Here is a 25,968-nt window from a genome sequence, read left to right as displayed (position 1 = left end):
AGTCGAGACTCGCTTGTGCAGCGGACCAATCGGGGAATTTCTGGAAGTGCAACCTCGCCGGAGGGCAACCTCTCCCCAAGCCATCAGGTGATGGTTCCTCGCCGAGGTTTTTCAGGTGGGCCAAAGTTTCGGAGAAGTCGTGCGGCCTTCGCGCTCATACGATCACGACATGAATGTCTTGGAGAATAAGACGGAGTTCTGGACTACCTCAGGGCTCCCACCGAGTATTTGCGCAACTGCTTGGGATGCTTACATAATGGGAAATGGTATAGGCTGACCCGTTTACTCTATTTGAAGGGTGAATGCGACGGACACGTGCGCAGCCCATGTGGGTCAGGGTATGACGCAACCCATCCTCAGTCCATTTACAGAATCAAGTACATTTTAGCAAATGCCCCGTTCCATCTCATCTTTCTATTGAGTCCCAACTGTTATCACTTCTCTTGTCACGACATGACTTGTGCAAGCGCCATCCCCCCTCCAAACATACTTGCTACCGTCACCACACTCGACGTAGCGAGCATACTCATCCCGCTGATCCCATGACCCGAAGTGCAACCACCAGCTAACCTTGCCCCTAGCACCATAACAACTCCCCCAAGAACAGCTCTCATGGGAGATATCCCAAGGTCCAATCCCGCATTTGCCAAGACAATCTTTGGTACGAGTCGAACAAGAGTAGAAGCTCCTATCATCACACCAGCTGCGAAAGCCATTGCTTGGGTAGGAAACTGCCCTCCCTGCTTCGATTCCTCCTCCTTGAAAAAACCGCAAACTTTGGCTCCGATGTCTTCGTATGCGGTCGAGATCCCCACAGGAGCTCTACGCAAGGCTAGTGAGACCAGTTGGGCTGCGCCGATGAACAACCCCCCGACGACCGGTGGAAGAAAGAGACTGTCTCCCTGTGCAGGTGCAAGCTTCGTGGCGAGTCCGATTACCCCAATGCACATTGACTCGTAGGCTAGCACCGACAAGCTAGGACTGAGATGGTATTTCGTATAGAGCAGGAGATTCTCGTCTCCAGACTTCGCGCATGGTCTTCTTAGATAAGATTGGAGTGGAATGTAAAGAATGCCACCAGCTAGTCCCCCGATGAAAGAGTATAGTCCCGGATATGTTCCTGTAACGATTTGGACGAGGACGGTACCGGGACAAGCTCCCGTGAGTGTCATGCCGAAGCCGACCATTGCTCCTCCGATGATATTTCCGTCGTACGGTATACCAGTAAGGAGTCTTGATTCTGGCCTTGGTTTGTTTGGTACGCGACCTGACAGAGATAGGAGATGCATCATGAGTCTTCAGGAAAGCTCTAATTAGGACCACTCTCTAATGCAGTATGGAGGTTAACTTACGCGCTCGCACTACTTGCTGCCATGAAGACTTTGAGCATGTGGAAGTCGTGAAACCGCATTTGCTCGACAATTGTAGAAGGATTCCAAACTCCAGATGCTGTGAGCGCTGCCCCAAAGGTCATGCCCGTGAATGTATGCACTGTGAGATCCATAGCTGCGTGGTTCAGCGAGAAGTTGACCGTATCCGGGAGTGGTGGTAGTAAAATTCGCCTGGCTGTTTAAAAGTGTTGGCAAGCCAACTCTTGAAAGGAAAACAGGGCCGGATGTCGACGAGCCGGCCAGTCATCTGAAATTCGGGTCGCCTCTCGCCTCCTCTCGAACGCGAGAATCACGGCCGAAACTCAACGGGCGGAGTGCGGTTCGGGGATGGTGGTCCGTGGCATCTTTCCTTCTGAGCTCTGGTCGCCGAACACAAAAGTCTTCCCCGGCGGTCACCTGACACAGCTGAATCAATTCCCCGTCGGCCCGCAGGGCAAAGCTCTCGCCAACCTCCCCGGGATTATTCGCGTGGTTTTATCATCATGACTGGGCTAGATGGTCGTGGTGATGGAATGTGAAGCATATATGGACTCGGGATTACCCTCAAGGGCCACCCAACATCTGAAAAGTGACCATCATTGCATTTTCTCACGAAATCGATTTTAACGCGTTTGCTACGTCTCATATTTCAGGTTCATCATGAAGGACCCTACACAGCCCGAGGTTCACCCCATCTTCGAGCCAAACACTAGCACCTGGCAATACATCATTGCCGATCCTGCAACCAAGGACGCCGCTATCATTGACAGCGTTCTCGACTTCAATATCTCCACAAGCACCATTACCACGACTTCAGCCGATAATCTCATCGATTTAGCCAAGAGAAACGACTACAGGATCGTCTACATCCTCGAGACCCATGCTCATGCAGACCACCTCACGGCTTCGAAATACATCCAACAAACACTTCTCCGCGGAGGAAACCCGAAGCCTCAGATTTGTATTGGTAAGCGTATTGAGCAGGTTCAACGTACCTTCGCAACCAAATACCACATCAATGAGGCCGAATATGTCAGCATTTTCGACAAGTTGCTCGAGGACGGGGAGCATCTACCCCTTGGAAAGCTGGAAATCGAGGTTCTACATCTGCCCGGCCATACCCCTGACCACGTTGGATACGTGATCGGCTCCAATGTCTTCACAGGCGACTCTCTCTTCCTGCCCGACGTCGGTTCGGCCCGATGCGACTTCCCTGGTGGAGATGCAACAGCTTTGTTCAAATCCATGATGAGATTGCTGACCCTCCCACCGGACTGCCGCCTGTACTCGGGCCATGATTATCCACCGAATCAAGATGGACGAACGGAACCTCGCGCTTTTGCGACTGTGGCGGAACAGCGGGAGAAGAACAAGCACGTTCATGATGGAGTGACTTTGGACGAATTCGTTCAGTGGAGGACACAGCGGGATGCAACACTGGGTGAGCCAAGACTTCTTCATCAAGCACTACAGTTCAATATACGTGCGGGACAACTTCCGAGTGCGAGTGAGCATGGACATAGGTTTTTTCATGTTCCGTTGAAAGTACCTGAGGAGGCGTGGACTTGGGGCATCGAGACTTAAGGCTAAGGGTTGTAATCTATTTGAACTTTCCCTATTTTTGTCACTGCTGTCGATGTTCTCAAGGCGAGGGCATGGTATAATACCCAGAGATGCTGGGTCTTCAACGGGCGGAAGCTATCGCATCGTATACCAGGCTTTCTCCCCTTGTGTTGTCTATTGGATGCCAGAATTTGGGCTTAAAGCCATTCTTCCGAATCATACCGCAGAGATGGAATGTGCCCGGGAGAATAGTAGATACCGGTTTCGATCGTGTCGTTTGACCGAATTGATGTCTTTGGCAATGCTGCTATGATATTCCGTTAACGAGAAGTACATTCCAAGAGTTAGAGATTTGGTGTAGACTAAGCACTGGAGTAATTCTAATTGACTTATCATCAATTGTTGCAAATAGAGGTTGCGTAGTCATGCGGCTATGTGAAGAGCTAATAAGTGAAGTGTATTGTGTGTTGTGTTGTGTTCTAGTCTCATGCTCTGCTGCAGAGTATTTATTTACATGTGTTGCAGTAAAGGCAGTAGGAGCCATAGTAAAGGCAGTCGGTGCCATAGTAAATGTAGTAGGTGCCACAGTAGTGAAGTAGCCGTTGTGGCTTATGGAAAGAAGGTTTCTGTATTAGGAATGCGACATCAATGGTCGGCGCAGAGGCGGTTGGGGGCTTGAAAAAGCGTATTCTGACAACAGCGCTGAGACTACCCACAATAGTTCTTGACAGGCTAAGGAAAGGTAGGTAGTGGATCACTGGCCCAATTCTCAGAACCCGGCATGACCAACCCCTAGATCGTGAACCCGCAAAGCTCGCGAGTCAGCCCACAGTCGCTCGAACACCCTTCGTATCTAGCCTTGGAAGCGGTATCAAAAAGTCATGCACGAGCGTCACGTCACTCTCATCGGTCTCAAAGAGCTCCAGCTTGGGACTGTTGGGCCGGAATAATACCGCCAAAATGAGACTCATCTCCGCCATTGCTAAGCTGCTCGTAGGAGATTTAAACGTCAGTGAGTTCAACAAATGGTGCTAACGCGCACGCCGAAAGACTTTGAGAGCCTTACTTCATTCCAATGCAATTTCGCGAACCTCTGCAAAAGGGAACCCAGCTGCGATTCATGGCTGGATCGATGTCGCCAATCCAGCGATCGGGGACAAAGCTGTGCGGTGAAGGATAAATGTCTGGGTTGCTGTGCATCAGGTATGCAGACATTCCAACGGGTATCTATCAGTTTTCAGCATTGTAGCCCAAGAAGAACGCCTGTAGGTGAACGACATACGCCTGCTGGGATGAAATAGTTTTTATAGAAAATGGGCTCGTGAGGTGAGATTCGGGGTAATCGATGCATAACTCCGTAGCTGATTCTGTGCGGCCATGTGAGCGAAGAGAACACCTCTGAGCTCTTTGAGACGTCCGATCGTGATTGACTTTACCTTAGCGTTTCCTTGATGATGGCTTGCAGTAATGGTAGTTTCTCTAGCTCGGACCATGTTGGTGAATGACGAGGCCAACAAGACATTGTTTGACTCAACTCTGCTGCTAGGCGCGACCGGAGGTTGGGTTGTGAAAGGATATAATATGTCGCCACGACAATAGTGCGCGCCGTGGTAACAGTCCCCGCCGCGAGCATTGATTGTGCTTCCTTTGTAAGACGATCCTCGGTTTTCTCTGATTCGGGCATATCGCTAGTGAGAATTGTGTGGAACACGGAGGCTTTTGTTCTCTTATCCGAGACTTCAGAAAGAATCTTCCTGATGTGTTGTCTTGCTTCCTGAAATTGTTGTTCAGTTGCCGAGACAGATTGTTGTGATGGAATTTCTTACTTGAGTAAACGTATTGAACACCTGACCTTGGGGAAATGCCCATAGGAGCAAATTCTGAGGCACAGTGCTGACGATGCTATCGCGATTCAGATACTGAGCTGTTATGAAGGCTGATACCCTACCGAATGAGCCATGGGAACGCTGTGAACAACGGGGTTTGAACCACCATCTTGTGAACAACATTGTACCTGATGATATTATCTGAATATGATCGTTAAAGCCGCGAGTGGGAGAAATACCACCCCGGTGAAAAGTCTGGGTCGCTCAGAAAATTTGGTCGGGAATCATCCTTCCCCAAACATATCCTGCTCATTATGTCTCCAGAGTAACAGGAGAAAGCGTGGTCAAGACGAATGATCTGTCCTGTGCCTTCGAGGGCACAAAGGCGAGACTCTAACTTCAAAGCAATCTCAGCCAGAATGAGCTGAAAAGACGAGATACCTTTCTTGGAAAAGAAAGGCTCGAATGGCCTTCGTCTTTTTCTATGTAAATCATGGTCTTTGGTGAGCAAGAATGACCCTGAAGGTGTTAATAGTTACCAAGGGATGCTAGGGTGTATCTGACCATCAAAGTCGATGCCCTTGGCAAAGACATCATAATGCTCAGTACGACGTCGATACTCGGTAACATATATCTCGTTGTAGAAGTCTGGATCGTTTATGGACAGCTCGTCAGGGTTGATCCGAACTATGGGGCCTTGTGCGTTTCCGCATGAGCTTCTATCGGGCGCTTGCAAAACCTTTTTAGTGCAACATACCAAACTCATTGTGCAATCTTTCGACCTCAAAGACAAATTTCCCCCCAAGCCACCAGTCAAAATAGAACTCATACCATCGCGTAGCGGCAGCAAGTTTGGGCCCAGGAAATCGTGCCAAGGGCGAGAAGCAGAGGCGATAGAACGCGAGCCAGATAAAGTAAACAAGAGAAACAACGGTCAATGCAAATATCGGGCTTGCAAGAGATATGAGTGCCATTTTTAGGACCCAAAGCAGCTGCCAGATCAATTCAACAGACCATAAATGCGGCCGCGGGGAGGAGTAAGAAGCGACTCTGGGACAATCATGTGATAGATCTGTACCTTCCATCGATAGGTAGCTTACGGCCCCACATTTCACGGGACCAACCCGGTCTGTCAAGTCAGGTATTGCACTCGGGTACTGTATTTGCTCAAGCGTACGAAGATCTGGAGAGAGTGCCTTGTAACTTTCAAAGTAATGTCTGGGATCCATCACCCCTCGGAAAGTCTCTGGCCAATCCCGTAGTCGCATGAAGTGGGTCCGTACAGTACAGGCTTCGTACAATCCTCGGCAGCTACCAAATCCCTGGAGGACAAGCCGGTTGATTTATTGCACCACCGCTTCCACTGGTTACACGGAGTCCGTGGATATATTGCGGCACAGCAATGATCGTCGACGGCCCTTGCATATTGCCGTGAACCTGGACAGATGGTTGCAGCCGAGAGTCTCGCGTCGGGCGAAGTTTATCACTTGTTTCAGTTTCTAGAAAGCTAGAAAGGTACATGCTGCGGCGTGGAGCCTGATCTCTTGCTTTGTACAAACTTAGGATTGGCGTGATTGCTCTGCGTCCTGGATTACCCTAAGGTTTGCAAAAAGTCCGCCTCCTTCAGACGTTATCTTTGGTCGAAGCAAATCTTTATTAATATATTTTTAAAGGTAGAACTTCACGTATCTTCCTTTACAGTAGTGAAGTGCCTCACAACATGGAGTATTGCTATTCCAAAGAGTGCAACCTTAAGCTCTCTGAGGCCGAAGGGCTAGAGATTGACGTTGTATTCCGAATGCACAAAGACTGGGCAAAGGAGGTCAAAGGCACGCTTGATATGCAAAAGGAGTGGAACATGCATGTGTCTTCGATAGATGGGTATAATGGGGGCCTTGGACGTCAGTATCAATTTATGAGTGCAACGATTCCGGAATGTTTGCCAGAGAGGCTTGAAATCATATCTTATGCCAATGAATTTGCCTTTCTTTATGACGGCAAGTATCCTGCCTATTGCGAATTTTATGGAAATTCTAATATTTCATAGATAAATTGGAAAATATGGACACAATCAACCCTGCCGCCGAGAGTTACGGACTGCTAGACGCATTTTCGGATGTTTTGAACCAACAATCGAGTGCCTCCTCTCGTCGAGAGAAAAAGTTACAGGCAAAGATACTGTCAAAGATGATGGCCATCGACGGACGCCGAGCCGCTGTAATGATGAACTCTTGGGCGACGTTCGTGAATTCAGCTGCTAGGGTGAGGGTTTCTCCTCCCGATACTTTGGAGGAGTATATTCCTGCCCGAGTTATAGATGCTGGAGAGCTGTAAGTTTGCGAGTTGCTAGATCTAATGCTACATTTTTGTAAGCACGGATAAAGGCTGATGGAACGCTTAGGATATGGTTTGGGTTCATTACATTTGGCATGGCTCTCACTATCCCAGACAATGAATATGAGAAATGCCATACACTAGCCAAACCGGCATACGCTGCGTTGGGGCTCACCAATGACTTGTTCTCGTGGAACAAAGAGCGAGATGCCGCTCGACGAGCAGGGCAGACCTGCGTTTTCAACGCTATATGGGTCATCATGCGAGAAAAGTCCGTTACAGAAGCTGAGGCCAAAATGATTTGCCGGGCGGAAATTCGACGGTGGATCTCCACGTACCGTTGCATTGTGGACAATGCCAAGGAAGATATGTCCTTGTCTAAAGATCTGCGGACATATCTTGAGGCGCTACTGCTGAGTTATGTGGGTAATCTGGTCTGGAGTATCACTTGCCCGAGATATAACGAATATCCATGCCGTTGAGTATGTCGCGGGTGGGCGACTATGGAAATCTACGGTAGCTTGGCTGTGCACCCTGTCTTGCGCAAGTACTGTCTTTAGAAGAATTGACGCTGAAGTGATCAAGCCAAGCATTCAGGTGAAACAAACGGGGTTCGGGTGTGTCCTATGACCGCCGCAGGAACTCGCGAACGCATTTTATCCTTCCTCCTCCTGCTTAGTTATTGGATGGGGACTTATTTAACCTGGCGCCCCGAAGGCTTGGTAAGTCGTATCCAGGGTAGTGGAATCTCCCGTCTCAGTTTATGCCCATGTGGACCACCCATGATTTAATAAATGAGCTACTGGCCCCATGCGGGTGGCCGGGGCCTCGGAAGTGGTATGTGCGCACCACCTCGCCTTTGCAGGTGCTGACCTGGGTGACTGTGCCCCACCAAGTAGCTTAGGAAAGAGCTTGAACAATCGACTGCCCATTAAGCAGGTATTTGGCTTTCCTATCTTCCCTTCAAGGGATTTCTTCATCATGTCCGCCATCAAGCAGTACAAAATCTCCGTCCCTGACACAGCAATCGAGACACTGCGAAAGAAACTCGAGCTCGCGGTACTTCCGGGGCAGACGAAGTTTTCCAATGACTGGAAGTACGGCACTCCACTCAATGATATCAGACGCATTGTGGAGCATTGGCAGCAGAAATTCAATTGGCGCCAGATTGAAGCCAAATTGAATGAGCTTCCTCAATTCACCACCAAAATTTCCGTTGACGGCCACGAGGATTCCCTCGAAATTCATTTTATACATCAGAAAGGAGCGGATGCAAACAGTATTCCGCTGTTATTCTGTCATGGCTGTGAGTTCATCCACTCAAAACTCCCGCTTTTATTGCTGACGCTCCTCATCAGGGGCCGGAAGCTTTCTCGAGGTCACAAAGGTTTTGCCTCTCCTCACTTCTCGTGTAGATGGCAGCGAGCAAACATTTCACGTCGTTGCCCCTTCCATGCCGAATTGCGGTTTCTCACAGCGGACTTCCAACCCCGGGTTTGGTGTGTTGCAGTATGCGGAAGTATGCCACAAATTGATGCTACAGCTTGGCTATGAAAAATATGGTGCGTGTCTTCAACGTCTTCAACGTCTTGTAATCTTCTTTCTTTAGACGTAAAGTCTAACACAATGAGTGGGAAGTGACACAGGGTGGTGACTGGGGCTTCCTCATCACACGTGCGCTCGGAATCCTCTATCCTAGTCACGTTCTCGCGTCGCACCTCAATTTCATCCTGACATCACCACCATCACCTCTTTCTACCCCCCTTTTGGTTCTGCAGTATCTCACCGGAAGATATACTGCGTCTGAGAAAGCCGGACTCGAACGCTCGCAATGGTTCCGCACTGAGGGATCAGGCTACAACCAGATCCAGAGCACAAAGCCCCATACATTGGGTTTCGCGCTCGCGGACAGCCCGGTTGCTCTCCTGGCATGGATCTATGAAAAACTCCATGACTGGACCGATCACTACTCCTGGAATGACGAAGAAGTACTCACTTGGATCAGCATCTATCTGTTCAGTCGAGCAGGTGCTGATGCCAGCATCCGTCTGTACTACGAGATATTGAATCCTGTAGATCCGAGTGCTAAGATGGAATCTTTCATGAAGTGGAACAACACTCCGTTGGGTCTATCCTATTTCCCAAGAGATGTTGTGGTACTCCCAAGTTCCTGGGGCAGGACTCTGGGACCTGTAGTGTTTGAAAAAAGACACGACAAAGGGGGCCACTTTGCCGCTTACGAAAAACCAGAGATGCTGGCTGATGATATTAGGAAGATGATCAGCAACGGTGAGATTTCGTTGGCAAATACCGCCTAGGCCTAGGGGTCTGTAAATGCAAAATTCCGGAAACTATTTTATACAGAGTTCTCTTAGGCGGTCTGCATCCTCCCTGGGAGGAGTTTTGCGCTACTCACCCCGATAAGTATGGCATTCCCACGTACGAAACGGTTCACAAAGATTAAAAACGAATCCGCACGAGGTGCCGCCGCAGGGGAGAAGGAAAGAGCGGAATCGGCCCTGCATTGCTCATAATCCTTTACACCGTTTGAGCAGTGCGCTTCGAGTAATTTTGTGTACATCCCGCCAAGAAGATTGCAGGTAAATCTTTCGAATCCCTCGGATCAATAAACCTGTTTTATCTGAGTGACAAGGATCTACCCAGCCAATCACTGTGAAAGCACGAGCGAATTGCTTACCCGCATGGTGTTACACCAACAGTCATCTATCTTGAGCTGTCAGCACAGGATCAGTTCATCGGGGAACGCTCCATGCCCGAGAAGCGTGGCGCGCGAGTTCGCGTCTCGACAGAGGATCAGACACTTTTACATCTGCACTGATCCGACAGCTTACCCTCTCCGCTGGACCCCGTTCGACGTTGCATCACAGTTCGGGACCCGATAGCAATTGCACTGTAGGTTGGACGAAGCATTTTCCTACTACTTTTACCATCTTCATTGCCAGTCTTGCAATCTTCCAATTCCTTGGCCCACCACGAACCACACACAAATCTTACATTCACTGGCCTGGATAGTCCATTGGAGGAAGCGATACATAACGCATGGCATCTCAACTCGGTGGCGCGTTACCTCCTCCTCCTGGAGTCGGGCCTAATTTCATTGATCCCCCGAGCCAACAAAGAGACAATCTCATACAGCATGCGACTTGTCTTACACTGATCTCGCTGTTTTTAGCCATGCGCATCTACACCCGCTTGTACATTTTGAGAGCAAAACTGGGCGCGGATGATTGTAAGCTCGCAGGATGAAGAACGCGATGGAATTGATCGCTAAACATGCACTCCCAGACTTCTGCGTCCTCTCCTACGTAGGTACACCGACGTTAACAAAGATCCCGTCTGACAGCCTAGGCATTGGACTGGACGTACTCGATGTTGATGATACAGGGTATGTTTCCTTATCCGCGCTTTTCTATAGAACGGCAGAGACTGACGTGGCGCACAGCGGAATCTAAAGGTATTGGACGGCACATGTGGGACGTGCCCGCTGTACAAGTCGTGGATGCCTTCAAAGTACAGATTCATGGCCTACAACTGCGAGAAACTGTTAACGAGTCTGCAGTATCTTGTGCTCGCGGCATGGGCTTATTTGCTTCTCACAGGATGCATCAAGCTTACATTTCTATTCTGTTATCGACGAATATTCTCGATGGAGTCTGGAGTGAAAACGTTCATCAATCTCGGCATATCTTTCGTGGTGTGCTTAACGGCCGGTTTGTTCTTCGCCACAATGTTTAGCTGCACACCGGTGCAGCGATCATGGAATGCGATCGTACCCGGGACATGCTTCAACCCACACATCCTCCCCTGGCTGTCGGCTTCTTCAAGCTCTCTTACGGATATCTACATATTAGTCCTCCCGATCGCACCTCTGTGGCGTCTGAATATGAGCCTGAAAAGTAAGCTCAAAGTCATGGTAGCCTTCAGCTTTGGTCTACTGTAAGTTCAGATACAAGAAACAATGTTTCTCTTTCGTCCGCTCAAACTCCAATTCTAGAGCTTGCATTGCCAGTCTAGTACGACTCGGAATGACGCGGGTGCTTCAAAGCAGCTTAGACGCATCATGGAACACGGCGAGCATTGGCAAATGGTCGTATGTCTCACCTCCCGCTCCTGATTCCTCCTCTCTTCGGCTAACGCTTTTCAGGGCTATTGAAGTCGATGTTGGTATCATGTGCTCCTGTCTAATGCTCTTCCCCGCGTTCCTCAAACACCATCTTCCCGAGGAGGCCCGGACCTTCGTTTCCGAATCCTTGTCCCGAATATCTTCCGCATTCTCTGGTATTTCGAGGTCACAAAGCACGGCGGGAAAAGGCTCCGAAAAGGCTTGGCCCATTGACAAATACCAGTCAATCAACCATGGGAAGCTGAAGCGAACTAACTTTGTGGTTGAGTCGATGCATGTGTCGGGACACAATGGAGGCACCACGGTTACCTCCTACGGAGATAGCAGATATGATGGGAAGATGGACAGATTCTAGCGTCCAATACTGTGGAACGACTATGATGTTAAGTTAACTGGGGATTTTGCTTTTACGGCGTTCGCAGGGGTGAAACTTCGCTAAATACAAATAGAGGAGATAAAGATTTTATATGATGGTTTTGAGACATCCCATTAAATTGAGATGTCTGCTTGGTCGAATCCAGGAGGTAATAGACACAACCCAAACACCCCACAAAGTGGAAGCGGATGCGCTCCGCGCCGTTTACTATAGCCTTGATTTTCCGCAGCTTCCGCCAGCGCGGCGCGACTAGATTTTTAGTACCACTGTTCTACATGACAGACACTTTTCTTCTCATACTCAGTAACATTCGTCTTCAAAGAGCATCTAGCCTCCGTGGAGCTCTGACGAAGTCTTGCGATTCCATAGCCATCTTTTAGCTTCGCGGGCGGATGCATTACGTACACTACACAAGCATTGATTCGCAGACAGGCACAGCACACTTTTTCCAGCCACATAAAAGTAGCGAAGACAATTTTAACTCGACTTTCAGCTCGATCTCGGCGTTCTCTTTTCTTCTCGCCTCCCCTAACGTTTCACCCGCTGCCCGGACCGCGTGCAAGACGGCTACCCCGAGAATAGGTATGAAACAATGGTAGCCAGAAAGACATACTGATCACATCAATACCCGGAATCCATTATGAAGTACTCTAGGTACCCATTGAGCTTAATCGTCCAAGAAACTAGCACATACGTCTCTACAGTACCAGGTAATCGAAGATTCCTGGAAGGTATTTCGGAAAAATTACCCATCGGCGACAATGATTTTGCAGAGTTTGAAGCTCCAATGCACGACCTAGGTGTCAAAGGTGGTCACAGTTCGTGTTATATACCACACGCCGTTTTCGCGACACAGACTTTAGTATGTACAAAAATTACGTTAACGTAGATCACTAGCTAGGCCAGCTAGATTACTAAGCCGGCCACTTTTTCTTAACGCATTTGACAAGCGAGCTGGACACACAAGCGAGCTGGACAGCCCTATCGCGCGTCGCGTAGCGTCACCTTTTAATCCTAACAACACAACAATGCTAAATTATAATTAGCTTAGACTTAAAGGCAGGCTTTCTTTAGCTATTAAAGCTTATAATTTAGGTTAATTTAAGAGTTTCTGTGCTGCAGCTTGCTTGTACAACGATTCTTATTCTACCCTAGCCACGCGCCACTGCAGCACCCTTTAAGACATAATACTTAACCAGTAACAATATTTTTAACTCTAACATGCAAGAGTTTCTTTTTTAAATTCTTATTATATAAGAACTGGCTAATATTGTCCTTGTAAACTATAGCTAAGCTCTACTTTCTACTATTTGCAAGAACTAGGCTAAAAACTTTATTAAGCGCCAGCTGCTCCGGCCTAGCAATGTAGATTCCAAAAGCTTCTCCGGCATGCCCGCGTAGACTAAAAGCCAGCCCTGCGACAAAGCGTAATCCTTGGTACATTTAGCGCGAGGCACTTGCCGGTATTGAATTGGTTTTATATCCTTAACAAGATCAGGTGTGCTGCTTGATTCTAGAAGTGTCCATGACCACGTGCCGTTTCTATTTTTGCTACAGGCTCTTTGGCTGCGTGCTGTGTTGCCTGGCCCTGGCCCTGGCCCTGGGACCTGCCTTGCCTTTACATTGCCCAATCACTACAACAAGTTATGGACAAAGCCAGCCAGGCACTCGCATTGGGTGTTCCTGTGAAGCATCGTAATCACAATCGCAAGTCGATCCAAGCGAAGGACCGGAACTAACAGTATCTCTACCCATGCGAAGAGAAAGCCCTTGTTAAGTTGATATCTAATCAAGATGCCCTTGGTTGCCCTATCCATTTACGTGCGATAGCATTCAACCTCGCCTGCCGACGATCCCCAGCGGGCGCGAATCTCGGATGTATTTACACACCAACAGCCATGACGTTGACATCTCTCACCACCTTCAAATTGCCCGCTTTTCTCTCGTAAACGCGATTTCTCTCGCTGGGTGAGCGCCGGCTACTCCTGCACAACTGCGCTCCACACAACACTGCGGAACGACGACGGAACCTCCCCGACCACATCCCGCCTACTTTGCGCCTTACACGAGAGCACCTTCTCCTCGATAAACACCTTCTTTTTGATAGTCAGCCATCCTACGCAATCCCCAATATGCCTCCCCAGAAGACATCTTCGCTCAAGACATATTTCGACAATATAGCTGTGACCAACGGTGATGATGAATGTAGAGCTTGGTTGGAGAGGGTACTCGACCTGAAGACAGAATTAGCAACTTTTGTTGCTGATCACCGGGAAGGGAATGGAACCGGAAATTATGTTAGTTTCCTTAAAGGTTCCTTTAATTTCAGCTTCAGCTTCAGCTTCAGCTTTACCGACGGGGGCCCAGATGCCATTATTCGATCCCCAAAACCGGGACACATGGCTACAGCTCTTAGGGACGAAAAGGTCACAAATGAGGTCCAGGTCATGGAATACCTTGCCCAAAACACCACCATTCCTCTCCCTCGGGTGCATAGCTGGGGTTTAACAGCAGAGAGCCTAAAACAATTAGGCCCATTCATTATCATGGATTCCGTTGACGGAATGCTTCTGTCTACTTTACTAAAGCGACAGTCTGAAAATGGAGAAGAGGTCATACTTCTAAACCAAGACTTTGACAACACGGCATTAGACAAGATCTATTATCAAATAGCCGATGGCATGCTTCAGTTGTCTCAGCTCACGACGTTCACCCACATCGGTGCAATTTCAAAGCGGCACGGTTCAAACATATGGTCTGTCATCAGAAGACCGCTCACATACAACATGAATGAATTGATGACTGTCGCAGGCTACCCTGCCAATAAATTTCCTACCGCGCCGTTTGACCGTGCGAGCGATTACTTCAGGTCGGTCGCGAACGAGCACCTAAACCACCTTCGGACTCAGCGCAACCTCGCAGATGACGCAGGAATCGTTCAGAAGCGGTTCGTTGCCCGTTATCAGTTCGCACAGCTTATCCCAAAGTACTGTGTCGACGACGCTGGTCCATTTATACCTTTCTGCAACGACATGCGACCTTCGAACATGCTCATCGATCCGGACACTCTCCGCATTACCGCCGTGCTATATTTTGAGTTCACTAATACCATGCCGGCGCAGTTCACGTATGACCCGCCATGGTGGCTATTGTTGTCTGGGCCAGAATGGTGGCTGGATCGCTGCTCTATGGAAGAGTTCGTGACAGACTATAAGCCCAGGATGGAGCAGTTCCTACGAGCGCTAGAGAGGGTGGGGAAGGAGGCATCGTTGAAGAAGCAACCCAGTGGGACACTTCTTTCTACGCGGATGCGTGGTTCGTGGAGAAGCGGGCGTTTCTGGTTCAATTACGCAGCTAGAAAGAGTTTTGAGGTGGACGGTGTCTATTGGGCCGCACTACATGACGGTAGCAGTAGCGTTCAGTTGTTTAGTGAGGCTGTGCATGCAGAGATAGAAGATTTGACAAAGATGAAGATGGAGCAGTTAAAGGCATACAAGGAGGAGTGCACTGCTTGATTTTCTAAGAATAAGGGCAAGTGAACAGAGTTTATGTATATTACTAGTCGCAACATGATCAAATCTGTGAAAACGGAGCGAGTCTGATTTATATAAGAGCAGACTGTGGCCTTTTCTGCCTTCTGCTCTTCAGAACCCGTCACTTGATGAAGTCGCTCTTGAAAACCGTAGACCTCAGAACTTCTCAATTTCTCACCTACCCGCAGCTAGTTCGTCAGCACCGATACCTCGGTCCTTGGAGTCAAGCTGGGGTGTCAGCACAGCTCTGATATATTGCCGTAAACATGTTTTACGTTGGCTTCAATGCTTCGTCTCTACGCGCAGCCAGCTTGCGAGCTGCGGATCTGGCCTTGATTAACTTGATACCAGCCTTTGCCAGTCTTCACTTGAGCTTTCTAGTGGATGTACTTGGGCTCACACTAAAAACATATTGTAGATTCCATCGAGTACTTGAAGCCATGTTGCCTGCTAGCTTTTCACGTGGTTACCATCTTAGCTAGCAGAACACCCTTCCCCTTGGACCAAATAGAGAATCTATGGGGGCTCATTGTAAGCATTTCGTCTCCCGTTGCTTACTATAACCTAACCTATGGCAGGGAGCTTCATCTACCGGTCTCCTCTTTCTCCTTTCTACACCTTTTCTCCGCAGATTATTCTACAAAGTCTACCTCTGTATCTACTAGTTACTAGCTGTCCTTCTTATTTATTTAATTTAGCAGCACTTACGGCTGAAACTGTGGCCTGAGTAATTTCATCCCCCTCATTTATATGTCTATATTTTAATATAGACATTTCTCATCCTGTCACTTCTCTAATTTGGAGCAATAATCTACAGAAATTGGCTAGTACGCTTAGCATATTCCTAAGCTTATATCTCTTACGTTAATAATAGAGTTAAGATTTGCTTAAAACTCTCTTAACATTTAAGAGTTAAGCTAGGGCAATATATCTGTCTGTGGATGCTGACAATGAGCTATTAGTCTTTTCTGCAAAGTCATCCGTTTACTGTAACTTTGTGGGCAGAAGGAAAGCAGGACTCTTTAGACCTCCTTATAGAATCCTGTGGAGGCTTTACGCAAAGACTTTTTCTTAGTAGCAAAGCGGCTCAAAAAGCTAGGGGCAGACTTCAACCACGTCTAGCTCTGTTCACCGGCCCATATAGGACTAGTGCATCTGTTAATTAATATAAGACAGTTGTCATAGTAGCTAGTAGTTTTAGTATAGCTAGACAGCTCCCTTACCTTAAGAAACTAATATACAGTACAACACTTGCACAACTAGAACTTAACAAGTCTATCTAGTGTGGCATTAGAAATAGTTAGTAAGCCTTTAAACTTATCTATTGCAAAAACCTAACTTACATTAGTAGACATTTAAATTGCAGCACAATCCTACTTAAACAACGCTTTAATAGACAATCTGTTAGATAACAGCAATGTAAGCAACACAGATTATATTAATAACATAGGTACTAATAAGAGCTAGATCCTCGGCATCTCAATATATATCAAAATTGGGAAACTAGACAGTGCCTCCTGGGGACGCCGTGCGGTGTGGTATATTGGGTCTGCAGATCTTCGCGCGATCCTGCAAGATAAAATGTCAGGGAAGTACATTAATAGGATGCAAGGTAAGGAACAAGGATTAATGCTAGTCATAGGTAAGATGTTTAACCATACTTAATTGACAAACTACTAATACTGTATAGCTTCAGCAATGGATGAAATGAGAGACAATCTACGGGAAATAGTCCGTGGTCATTTGAAAGATAAAGTCCGCCTACTAGAACTAGAATACCAACCGGTGACATCAGAAAGCGTAGCATTAAAAGCCACGGAAAAATCATGGCGATGAGAAATGGGAAGGCAATGAACCGCGATAGTTAGCTTGATTGTTCGATTTGTCAGTCTTTGTAGTAGGTAACCAAATAGTTCGATCCTAGAATGTAACGTGCAAGTCCATGTTCATTGCAAACCTCTGGGCTCCAGATACTGGTTTGGCGATGAACTGATGCAATTTCTAAACACTGAAGTAACAATAAGATCATCAGGTGATTGATTGCAACTTCACTACTGCGGGGTCCAGTTTCGGACCACTTGGAATAACTATCTCGTGTCCACGCTATGGTGGCGAAGCCAGGCTTGACACAAACAGTTGGCGGTCTTGGCATTCAGGGGGCCCGAAACTGGGACCACCTCTTGCTTTTGCGTTTGCTTTGAACGACGCAAAGGAGGATCATCGCCGCCAGTTGTTAGGTATGCTTCCCAAAACTCTTTCTTCTCAGATTGTCGACATTCTGGCGAATGCATACATGGATAGAAGCCGGTACGATCCAAAATCCCTGTTTCCTAATGTTGTCTTGAGCAAAGTCTTGCAAACGTTACCGCACGATGAGCGTAGGTGCAACATTTGCAAGAGAGAGTTTGAGGAGTTTCAGGATATGGTTCCAAAAGGCTGTGGGAAACACTCACTTCACAAAGGATGCCTGGCCAAACAGCTTGACGGCGATGAGTCGCCATTCTTTGCCATGTGCCCCTGCTTCAGACGGGCAAGCAAGCAAGCTACCTGTGGCGTTCGCTTTGATATCGATTAATTCCTTAGAGTAACTCAGCTTAGTCAATGAAAATTTCTGCCACAATTTCTTAATGAATATCAAGATGCCAATACCTTAACTGAAGTTGAAATATTCTGCATATTGACATTTAAAACTGCGAAAACTGTCTTCAGGCATACCATCATCTCCTTCGCCTCTCACCCCGTAGCTTCACCTTTTCTCTCCCCGTGATTGATCACCTGGGCATGCACATTAATTAGTCTGCGTGAGGCGGCGGTGATACCCGTTGAGATTTACCAATGATTCATCGACTGAGAGTCGTGCCCGATTTTGGTCACTTTCACTTTCACCTCATATGGATGAGTGCATACACAAGCCCAGTTCTGGTCCCCCATCCTTAATATCGCACGTAGAGTGAGGCCCGAAACTGGACCCCGTCGAAAGGCGACAACTTGCTCTGATGGCGACCAGTTTCAGTCTCGATATGTTTCTCATGATTTTGAGTTCAGTTTTGGGCCCCCTCAAGCTCCTTATAAAACCACTCGCTAGGACTATTTGAATCTGTCTCGCATCAAATCTCTGCTTCTCACATCTAAGCAATATTAGTGAACATGGATAGCAACATGGAAGGAACTAGGGGTCAATAGAACCCTCCTCCAGCTAGCGGTCAGGATCCTCCCCCATCGAAGGGCCAACAAGAGCCCCTCCGGCCGGCGGCCAGAAGAATCCAGATGAGCCAGTTCCAAGCACGGAAGTCTGAGCACTAGGAGGTGAGCAAGGTGGAAACTTGTTCCCTTCGTCTACAGGCTCCAGTGACTCCACAAAGTCTGGCTCTGGCACAGCCAAATCCACAACAAAATATAACGACCCAGATAGCGAGGAATATGGACCACCGCTGGTCTCAACACCTGTGCCGAAAACAACCGAGGACAACAACACTGTAGGATGGACCAGTCTCTGGGGGAAACTATATATCAATAGGTACGGAAAGAAAAGTCATGCAACGTAACAAGTTAAGAAAGACTGCGTTGATGGCTACAAAAAGCTAGACAAGGAGAATATTAACAGCCTTCTGAATCAGCGCGGATATCTGAAAGTTCATGAAAACAGCACAGAGCGTAAATACACAAGAAGACACATTAATCACATTCTTGCAGTTGCATGGCAAGGGAAGATTGCTACCACCGCTGATGATGAGTATGATCGCTTAGAGGACCTGGATCTGATCGACCCAGCTATCAAACCAGATAAGACCAAGTATCCTCGCACCTACGTTTACGTCGGTTGGCTCATTGACAGGGAATTTGTTAAGACATAGGAGCTAAGGACTGAGCTTTAGGTTTAATACAGAGCAAAACTTGCAAACAATATCATCTTTACCGCTGCTAAGGAACAAGAAGAGAGATACAGCGATGCAAAGACTAGTAAGTGCAGGGCATTAAGCAGATCTCCTTCTGTCGGATTGGCAGACGGCGCGGTTCGTGAAGAACGCGAGAAGTCGTTGGAGGCAGAACGCAAGCGCGGCACTAGGGGGATGACTCCTAGAACAACGGCCAAGGTTAGCGATCTGGTCTAGAAGCTTATGGACGATTCCAAAGAAATGCATCTTGCCACCAAGGGCGTGGAGTTTTACGACGAGCTTGATGCTAAAGAGAAGGCCGAATTCTTCAAAGATTAGAAGGAGTACAAGGCTGCCAAGATCAAAGCGTAATCCAGCACGGGTTTAGCAGTTTCTCCATGGTTGTAACGATAACAAATTTTCCACTTTATTCTTTGCTTTCATAATTTATTCAGGTAGACCGGCCATTGTTTGTGTAGTGCGCAATCTCAGATTCGGCAAAGAGTGCTGCTTTAAGATACAATAAATTAACTTAACGTTAGATTGATATCCGGAGTTGAGATGTGATCCAAGAAAACAATAGTGACTCGCTTCTGAGAAGGTGGTGGCAGGTAGCTACGCCACGCGGGTGCTCGTGTGTGTGACGTCAGGTTAACTGACCAGCATGTGCGGAATATTCTCCGATATGTACGGTTTTTCGCAAATCACCATGCTCGAAAACACCAGGCATGTGCGGCCAACCCTGTCGCCTTAACGTCAAAGCTTGTGACGCTAGTCACGATCAAATGAGTATATATTCCAGTGGCGACTGATATGGCTAGACATCAGCTACTTTCTATCCAATGGACCAGCATAATACGCAGCCAGCTACGAGCGTTTGGAGTCTCGCCCAGATGCTTTCCGACATTGATCTCACAAAATACCACCATACCCTCATAGGGGATCAAACACTTCACGTCACCGAGGAACAGTTGGGACATCTTGGGTTCAAGTTGGGCCATCAACGCCGGCTTCAACGACAAATTGCATCATTCAAAGGCTACCCATTGTTGAAGCCACTTCCTGCTACAGCGGCAACCAATCTACCGCTTACCCTCCTACTCGAACTGGCGAGTCAGAGCGAAGAGCCCAAGCCTATGAACGCAGACGCTGTTCATTATGAGACAAATCAATGCTGGCATGTGACTGGCCAGTTTGTTAGCTGAACCATGGACTCTAAAAGCCGCTTTTCGTATTATCCACTCGATCAAAGTTAACCTATTGTTTTATTTTCATGTAACTAAGTCTCTCTTTACGAAGGAAGTTTCAAATCGTTGATTTTGGGCTGATTAATTGCCGGTAGAGATCTCTTTGGAGTACTTGACAATCATCAAATCAGGGGATGGTGCCCTAGACCTTTCAAATTGGATATTTCTAGCCTTCCAAAAGAAATTCAGCTTCCTTTTTGTGGCACAAACGCAGCTGCTCAGCTGCGTGCAAGAAACTCTTGCTCACGCACAGTCAGTGTCACTGCCATCGTGATAGTGAAGCACTGAGCGTAGTAACAAGGGAGTCCATATAAATGGGGGAATGCGATCCAGGAAGAGGAAGAAGACAGAGTCAGATGTCCCAGTCATGCAAGCAAGAGCGAGCTGGCTTGATTATAAACCCTCCACAGGGAGACCAAGCCATAGCCAGATTCTATTTGTTATACGCAGCCATTCTTGAATGAACTATATCTTCTTGAGCGATGCCTTTAAGAGAAGAGCACCGAGGTGGGCAAAGCGACAACAGGGACCTTAGTGGTCTAGAAATGAGACTCTCTCTCAGCAAGGGCCACCTTAGAATTTATAATAATAAAAAAGGGGTGCATCCTTGTAATTACTAGTCCCATTAGGAAACTTGGCTCTTCAGACTAATGGACCTAGTCAGAACAGAATTCGGACCTTTTGATGCTTTTCTTAAGCTAGAGAATTGACCATCGAGTCCAATTTAGCAAAATCCAACTTCGAGAATAACAGAAACAGAACCAAAGCGCTAAAACTATAGTTAAAGTTAGTATTCCTAGCTGTGTAAGTGTTTCAAAATACTAATATGGAGCCTAGCTTCCCACCGTAAAACTACTTAGTACTTAGCCCTGTTAAAAAGCACCTCGCCGATATCTCCCATCTTACACAAAAGTCATTGACGAATTAACTAAGCACAACAAAATAAGACATCAGCAAGCGTACCTTCCGGAGCAATATAAGCTTAAAGAAACTGTCAAGGCACACAGTGCCTTAGCTCTTAAAAACGATAACTTGGGTCAAGAGAATGATTTCTACAAATAACAATTGATCTCCGAAAAAGTCCGTCGTCTTTGTTGCTGGAGGTAGGAATTTTAGGAGATCTAGAAGGGGATATATGACTTGGAAGCTAGAGATGCGGAGCTTGAGGAGGAAATCCCCGATATGGAGGAGGTGCACAAAAGGGCATTCGAGATGGCAGCCAAACTTCTTAGCCATAGTACCAAGAGCCCTAAAATAGGCCCTAAAAGGCCAACCTTTTTGTTTTAATATGAGCTAATAGATATTTAAAAAGCTCAATAGTACATTTCCTAGAAGATTGGTTTTTCTAGAAAGATTTTCCGAGGAAGCGCATTGTCCCAGGACGCTAATTTCCCCGGGGCTATTGACTTGGGGTCCTCACGTGCCCCGGAGGTAGCTCCGGAGACCCTAAGGTTCCCAGGACTCAGTTAAGGCACCAGAGTTATGGGCGTCAAGTCTTTGACCGTTCAGAGGCTGCCAATCATGCTTGATCTAAGGCTCAGAGACTGCACAAATCAACTTTTTGCCGAGCACTTATGGATAGAGAACACTGTAATCCGGATTCAGAACCCAAAAACGCATTAAACCGAATAAATGCCCTCTAAAAAGTCGCTCTCAGCGACGCGCGGAAGCAACGCCGATTGGCATACAAAAATGGGCTTAGGCTACTAGATGAGGTTGAGATGTCTCGTAGTCTCATTATGGATAGCGTAGACGAGTGCTGTGCAACTTTTAGAGGCTCTCCGGCGTAGCGCATATCCATAACTGAAGGGGAGGATACCTATGAGCTCTGCGCAGTCAGTTAAACCTGCGCCATTCTCGCTCATGCAGTGGGGAACTGTCTGCGCCTAGGAGACTCGGATTGATCGCCCTCGTCGAATCTGGGAGCCAGAATCGAAAATCCTGCGCATATAACTTACCTAGAAGTTTAAGGAGTAGACGAACAAGCTCACACTTTTGAGCGACATGTTCCAAACGGTGCCTTCGACTTCGTCTGGTACGCATCCGAGGTGTATGAGAAGGAGTTAATTCCTTATTAATAAACGATCTCTGAATCCCACAACAAGAAGCAGGCGTATATACCTGAGGATAGGGCAACACTTCACATAAAGGCCGTCGATTGATGAAAGCAGAGCTCGAAGAAGCAAATGTTAAGTTCTTGATTTGCTAGCAAAATCTCTAGATTTGCATCCGACTAAAGACATACAAAAACGCCCCAAGGCTCTGCTCGAAGACGTACGATTTAATGCCATAACTGCCTCATAGGAGACCTAGGATTTACAGAGATCGCCAAAGAAGGTACATGCACGTCGCACACCTCTGTAGGCCTCGCGATGGAAACGATAAATATAGGGCATGATAGAGCGATCTTTGGAGTATATTTAAACAATCTATCGGATCTATATAGGGCATTGTTGATAAAGAACTAAGTTTATATCGATTCCAGCAATACCATGGGTGAGTGCTTAGGCCACAAAACCAGGTGATTCTGAGACCACAGACTCGTTACTTTTCCAAGATGGCTTGATAGCGTTGCAATATCACGAGAATTAAAAGTTTGCATCATATTTATTCAATAATGTAAGTGAAGAACAGTAATTGTAAAGAAGTAGAGAGCTTGAGGATTGTAGAGAAGTTAGAGCATTGTATAACTCAATAAGTAAGCAAAAATAGAGAGGAGAATGTTTATAAACTAGTCAATAGAAAAAGTGCCCAAAAAAATTTGGATGCGACACCTCAGGGATTCGAACCCTGGCTCCCCTACACTAATTAGTATTGTGCGACAACACTCACAACGGATGATCTTACGAAGGAACAGGCTTAGCAGGCCTGCGCGATAACCACTCCGCCAAAGTGCCTTGTTTGTATGCTTCTGGATTGATGAACGTAAGTAAAATAATATAATATATATACTATGCATTTAACGCGTCACTTCTACAAAGTAACTTGAGACGGTGACTTGGAACCTTGGCGCTCGACTAGCGCACTGTGCAGCCCCTCATCAGATGGTCTTGGCTATGCACGCCATGTACCGTATCCATCGGTCAATCCAAGCCCTTTAGAATCGCTCGAGACGGTCCCGGTCTTGGGAAACTTAACTCTTCAACATCTCTGCAATCATTTCCTACAAGAGTAAGGATGGGTGTATCAGATATGCGATCTACTCACATCAGCCAGCTCCACGCTTGGGACCTGCGCAGTGAGTCTACCGCGACACATGATCCACCATCAAGGCAGAGGTGATACTTGCCTTTTAATTTTAGGCCTACATCCCCGCTTAACTGACCTATCCGAGGGTTTCAAGATATTCGAGAGGGAGGAAACGTTCGCTTGGGCAATTTCTGGTAACACACCCGAGTTTGGAAGCTGCCTGACCTCTTCGTCAGGATCGCGATGCTCGTTTAGCGCACCAACTCCATTAACCTTCCTTTACAACCTCTGCGCCAGCAAGTACAGGGGCGGCAAACAGAGCTAATCCTTGAATAGAAACAGGCATGGCTCAATAGTCATGGCTAATGCTTTTCGAGCGGGGGCAACGATAATATGCGATCATCTACATCGGTCAAAGCGATCAGAAGGTCTGAGGAGCTTCTACATCGGTGTACAAAACAGTGGGTCCTCACTTGATTGACATAAATCCTAGATGGACTGTAGAAAATTACTAGTCTATCTTTTAACTCGACCTAGCTGCCAAAATTGCCCAAAGAATCTTTTTTCTCCAGTGGTAAGGCAAAATAATATTTAGCTTCAGCAGATTGTAGCGCAGGTCTATCCGTTGAGGAAGCAATTCTAAAATTCGAGATGCGAACAGAAAAACTCGAGCAAGCGGACGGCCAGAGTAAATAACAGTACGTGGTTTTGTTCCACAACTAGCATCGCCGTCCACCGAATCTGAGTCAACAGCCCCTCTTTGTAACTACTCGACAGTCATTCTTAATTTCTAAGCCGAACTATTGGTTCCTCTTTTCCGTCACCTGCAGCATATTCTACCAATATTCCAGCCGCTATTCTGCCTATTGTAAGACCGGATGACCCAGAACGGTCCTGTATGGCCTCACCTACCCTGTTTAGAGGTCACATGACCTGTGCTTCGTATATAAGCACGAATCCTAACAAGCGAAGCTTAGCAGCGATTTGTCTCTCCTACAATACACTCCTATCTCTCCAAGACTTTGCTCTCAGTGCTATCTGTGCTACCTACTATCCCATCTTTACATCTATTTCACTAGGATGGTGTTAACGGCGGATAAAATGAGTTTTAGGACGCAATAAGATGCTTCACTGCGCTAGAACCTTATTGTCACGATCAGGCTTGGCCTTGGCCGCTTGCGGCCATATCGGACCAGAATGAACAAAGAACAATGTGAGGCATAGACGAATGCAGCAAGGCACAGAACAAAGAAGTAGTATGTATATAAGCAGTAACGAATCTCTGCTTTAGAGGGCAGTGATTTTTCTAAGTCTTAACATCTAAGTCTTTAAGGACTAAACTGTTACGACCACTGGTTGGGCCAGAGGGACATGCCGAGACTCCAACCCCACGGGGGAGGGATGGACCGATGCCGGTAGGGACACGGCACACGGGGGTCACGTGATGACACAGGCAGGTATAGTGCGATCGCTAGGCTTGGCAAACAGTCACTGTGATCGCTTGGCGATCACAGCTGGAACCCAACAATCACGACAATTGCTGGCAGATATATAATCTTCCCCTTCCTCTATAGTTTAGGGGGTTGTAGTCATTCTTACCTTTAAGACACAGCCTTAGATAACGTGTTTACAAGCGAGCCGCGCATACAAGTGAGCCGCGCGCCCCACCAACGTTCCACAACGCTTCTCATACAAACTACCATGGCTTAACCATTATCTGCTTAATTGCGCTATAAAGAAGCAGATATCTACTTAGCTCTATTAGCTATTAATTTCTGTTAAATACAAAGCATAAAACACGCTGCAGCAACTTTTAGCGTCCCTAAAACAACCCTGCGCGCCTAACGCGCAGGAATTACTGCACAACGCGACTCTAAGCCTAAATTAAAGAAGCTTACAAAGCTTAAAAAAGATGTAATTATTAAGCATATACTTAAACTAGATTTGCAAGGATTTACGCCTAATCTAGGTGCAGTACAAGATATAGTAAATAAGCTGCTTACTAAGCGCAGCGTAGGCTATGTTAGCTACTAGTGGCCTAGAAACTTTGTTAAGCAGATAAATAGTCTTATAACATAGTTTAATTAACCCTATAATTAACAGTAAGCCCTCTGTAAAGATCTAACAGCTATACAGGCTTAGTTTAAGCTAGTAGCATGTACAAAGGCCACCTATAGTATCTGTAATAAGGATACCTTTAACTTTAATAAAACTAGCTTTCTTATAGGTAAAATATTATTGCAGCTAGTTGTTACTAGCTTAGAGAGACAGGGACAGCTAAAAGCGATCTAACTAGGCAATTATAAGTAGGTGACAGCCATCTACAGAATTAACGCTGCTAGATAGGCGATCCTGCCCTTTATTATCTTTGCTAGCTAATACTATCTCTCTGCCTAGTACAAAGGCGATAATATACTAGGTGACTAGGCTATTAGTCTTAGCAATAATAGCTAGACTATAAACAAGCTTAGTGTTGCCTAGCTACAGCACTTTATTAAGCATACAACAGCA

The 25,968-nt window shown here is 46.9% G+C and overlaps 12 protein-coding genes and 1 non-coding gene across 13 annotated transcripts; 7 read left to right on the top strand and 6 right to left on the bottom strand.

The window, feature by feature from the left end:
• Positions 1-367: 367 nt before the first annotated feature.
• Positions 368-1,561, bottom strand: BDR25DRAFT_336436 (uncharacterized protein). The gene is made up of 2 exons (XM_033693100.1): positions 1,353-1,561; positions 368-1,296 (listed from the first exon to the last, which is right to left on the bottom strand). Exons 1-2 carry the CDS (start codon positions 1,502-1,504, stop codon positions 447-449), a joined length of 1,002 nt encoding a protein of 333 aa, XP_033543416.1. The 5' UTR covers positions 1,505-1,561; the 3' UTR covers positions 368-446.
• A 398-nt stretch (positions 1,562-1,959) lies between these two features.
• BDR25DRAFT_306081 (Metallo-hydrolase/oxidoreductase) lies at positions 1,960-3,195 on the top strand. The gene has a single exon (XM_033690548.1). The coding sequence runs from the start codon at positions 2,031-2,033 to the stop codon at positions 2,952-2,954; it is 924 nt and encodes a 307-aa protein (XP_033543415.1). The 5' UTR covers positions 1,960-2,030; the 3' UTR covers positions 2,955-3,195.
• A 474-nt stretch (positions 3,196-3,669) lies between these two features.
• BDR25DRAFT_377148 (cytochrome P450) lies at positions 3,670-5,733 on the bottom strand (the record flags this gene model as incomplete). Its single annotated transcript, XM_033697483.1, has 9 exons — positions 3,670-3,920; positions 4,000-4,160; positions 4,216-4,300; positions 4,370-4,707; positions 4,760-4,835; positions 4,882-4,947; positions 4,999-5,278; positions 5,324-5,455; positions 5,517-5,733. The coding sequence occupies 9 exons, from the start codon at positions 5,731-5,733 to the stop codon at positions 3,755-3,757; spliced, it is 1,521 nt and encodes a 506-aa protein (XP_033543414.1). The 3' UTR covers positions 3,670-3,754.
• A 746-nt stretch (positions 5,734-6,479) lies between these two features.
• On the top strand, positions 6,480-7,779 carry BDR25DRAFT_377144 (terpenoid synthase; the record flags this gene model as incomplete). Its single annotated transcript, XM_033697482.1, has 3 exons — positions 6,480-6,756; positions 6,807-7,089; positions 7,161-7,779. The coding sequence occupies 3 exons, from the start codon at positions 6,480-6,482 to the stop codon at positions 7,573-7,575; spliced, it is 975 nt and encodes a 324-aa protein (XP_033543413.1). The 3' UTR covers positions 7,576-7,779.
• A 203-nt stretch (positions 7,780-7,982) lies between these two features.
• Positions 7,983-9,794, top strand: BDR25DRAFT_76355 (epoxide hydrolase 1). Its single transcript, XM_033699002.1, has 4 exons — positions 7,983-8,399; positions 8,452-8,655; positions 8,732-9,517; positions 9,694-9,794. The coding sequence occupies exons 1-3, from the start codon at positions 8,075-8,077 to the stop codon at positions 9,409-9,411; spliced, it is 1,209 nt and encodes a 402-aa protein (XP_033543412.1). The 5' UTR covers positions 7,983-8,074; the 3' UTR covers positions 9,412-9,517; positions 9,694-9,794.
• Positions 9,795-9,993: 199 nt separating this feature from the next.
• BDR25DRAFT_336433 (uncharacterized protein) lies at positions 9,994-11,592 on the top strand (the record flags this gene model as incomplete). Its single annotated transcript, XM_033693099.1, has 6 exons — positions 9,994-10,343; positions 10,400-10,423; positions 10,557-10,624; positions 10,674-11,050; positions 11,109-11,204; positions 11,259-11,592. The coding sequence occupies exons 1-6, from the start codon at positions 10,154-10,156 to the stop codon at positions 11,590-11,592; spliced, it is 1,089 nt and encodes a 362-aa protein (XP_033543411.1). The 5' UTR covers positions 9,994-10,153.
• Positions 11,593-13,745: 2,153 nt separating this feature from the next.
• Positions 13,746-15,128, top strand: BDR25DRAFT_236738 (uncharacterized protein; the record flags this gene model as incomplete). Its single annotated transcript, XM_033685561.1, has 1 exon — positions 13,746-15,128. The coding sequence occupies one exon, from the start codon at positions 13,746-13,748 to the stop codon at positions 15,126-15,128; it is 1,383 nt and encodes a 460-aa protein (XP_033543410.1).
• A 4,735-nt stretch (positions 15,129-19,863) lies between these two features.
• Positions 19,864-20,226, top strand: BDR25DRAFT_317571 (uncharacterized protein; the record flags this gene model as incomplete). The annotated part of the gene is made up of 1 exon (XM_033691680.1): positions 19,864-20,226. One exon carries the CDS (start codon positions 19,864-19,866, stop codon positions 20,224-20,226), a length of 363 nt encoding a protein of 120 aa, XP_033543409.1.
• Positions 20,227-20,312: 86 nt separating this feature from the next.
• BDR25DRAFT_359463 (uncharacterized protein) lies at positions 20,313-21,504 on the bottom strand (the record flags this gene model as incomplete). The annotated part of the gene is made up of 8 exons (XM_033696087.1): positions 20,313-20,379; positions 20,417-20,461; positions 20,516-20,652; positions 20,677-20,733; positions 20,772-20,807; positions 20,886-20,915; positions 20,980-21,006; positions 21,295-21,504. 8 exons carry the CDS (start codon positions 21,502-21,504, stop codon positions 20,313-20,315), a joined length of 609 nt encoding a protein of 202 aa, XP_033543408.1.
• Positions 21,505-21,596: 92 nt separating this feature from the next.
• On the bottom strand, positions 21,597-22,870 carry BDR25DRAFT_359462 (uncharacterized protein; the record flags this gene model as incomplete). Its single annotated transcript, XM_033696086.1, has 10 exons — positions 21,597-21,703; positions 21,744-21,798; positions 21,856-21,920; positions 21,976-22,087; positions 22,164-22,187; positions 22,248-22,300; positions 22,352-22,441; positions 22,514-22,577; positions 22,625-22,732; positions 22,787-22,870. The coding sequence occupies 10 exons, from the start codon at positions 22,868-22,870 to the stop codon at positions 21,597-21,599; spliced, it is 762 nt and encodes a 253-aa protein (XP_033543407.1).
• Positions 22,871-22,992: 122 nt separating this feature from the next.
• BDR25DRAFT_359461 (uncharacterized protein) lies at positions 22,993-23,941 on the bottom strand (the record flags this gene model as incomplete). Its single annotated transcript, XM_033696085.1, has 9 exons — positions 22,993-23,042; positions 23,101-23,179; positions 23,240-23,304; positions 23,331-23,407; positions 23,436-23,467; positions 23,491-23,512; positions 23,594-23,734; positions 23,845-23,898; positions 23,931-23,941. The coding sequence occupies 9 exons, from the start codon at positions 23,939-23,941 to the stop codon at positions 22,993-22,995; spliced, it is 531 nt and encodes a 176-aa protein (XP_033543406.1).
• BDR25DRAFT_t41 lies at positions 23,037-23,165 on the bottom strand. The gene has a single exon. It is a non-coding gene; the product is annotated as a tRNA-Ser (tRNA).
• Positions 23,942-24,108: 167 nt separating the features above from the next.
• On the top strand, positions 24,109-25,012 carry BDR25DRAFT_359460 (uncharacterized protein; the record flags this gene model as incomplete). Its single annotated transcript, XM_033696084.1, has 6 exons — positions 24,109-24,145; positions 24,204-24,219; positions 24,253-24,540; positions 24,618-24,670; positions 24,825-24,893; positions 24,972-25,012. 6 exons carry the CDS (start codon positions 24,109-24,111, stop codon positions 25,010-25,012), a joined length of 504 nt encoding a protein of 167 aa, XP_033543405.1.
• Positions 25,013-25,968: the final 956 nt, after the last annotated feature.

Source organism: Lindgomyces ingoldianus, assembly GCF_010093535.1.
Source record: "Lindgomyces ingoldianus strain ATCC 200398 unplaced genomic scaffold BDR25scaffold_33, whole genome shotgun sequence".
Taxonomy (NCBI): domain Eukaryota; kingdom Fungi; phylum Ascomycota; class Dothideomycetes; order Pleosporales; family Lindgomycetaceae; genus Lindgomyces; species Lindgomyces ingoldianus.
Note: the sequence above shows the minus strand (reverse complement) of the source record. Positions and strands in the feature narration are given on the sequence as shown.

Bases quoted from the DNA above. Each gene is read 5' to 3' on its own strand.
- BDR25DRAFT_306081 (XM_033690548.1), top strand. From the start codon at position 2,031: ATGAAGGACCCTACACAGCCCGAGGTTCACCCCATCTTCGAGCCAAAC.
- BDR25DRAFT_336436 (XM_033693100.1), bottom strand. From the start codon at position 1,504: ATGGATCTCACAGTGCATACATTCACGGGCATGACCTTTGGGGCAGCG. The intron at 1,297-1,352 runs GTAAGTTAACCT...GCTTTCCTGAAG, and splicing joins GCAGCAAGTAGTGCGAGCGC to ACTCATGATGCATCTCCTAT.
- BDR25DRAFT_76355 (XM_033699002.1), top strand. From the start codon at position 8,075: ATGTCCGCCATCAAGCAGTACAAAATCTCCGTCCCTGACACAGCAATC. The intron at 8,400-8,451 runs GTGAGTTCATCC...GCTCCTCATCAG, and splicing joins GCTGTTATTCTGTCATGGCT to GGGCCGGAAGCTTTCTCGAG. The intron at 8,656-8,731 runs GTGCGTGTCTTC...ATGAGTGGGAAG, and splicing joins GCTTGGCTATGAAAAATATG to TGACACAGGGTGGTGACTGG.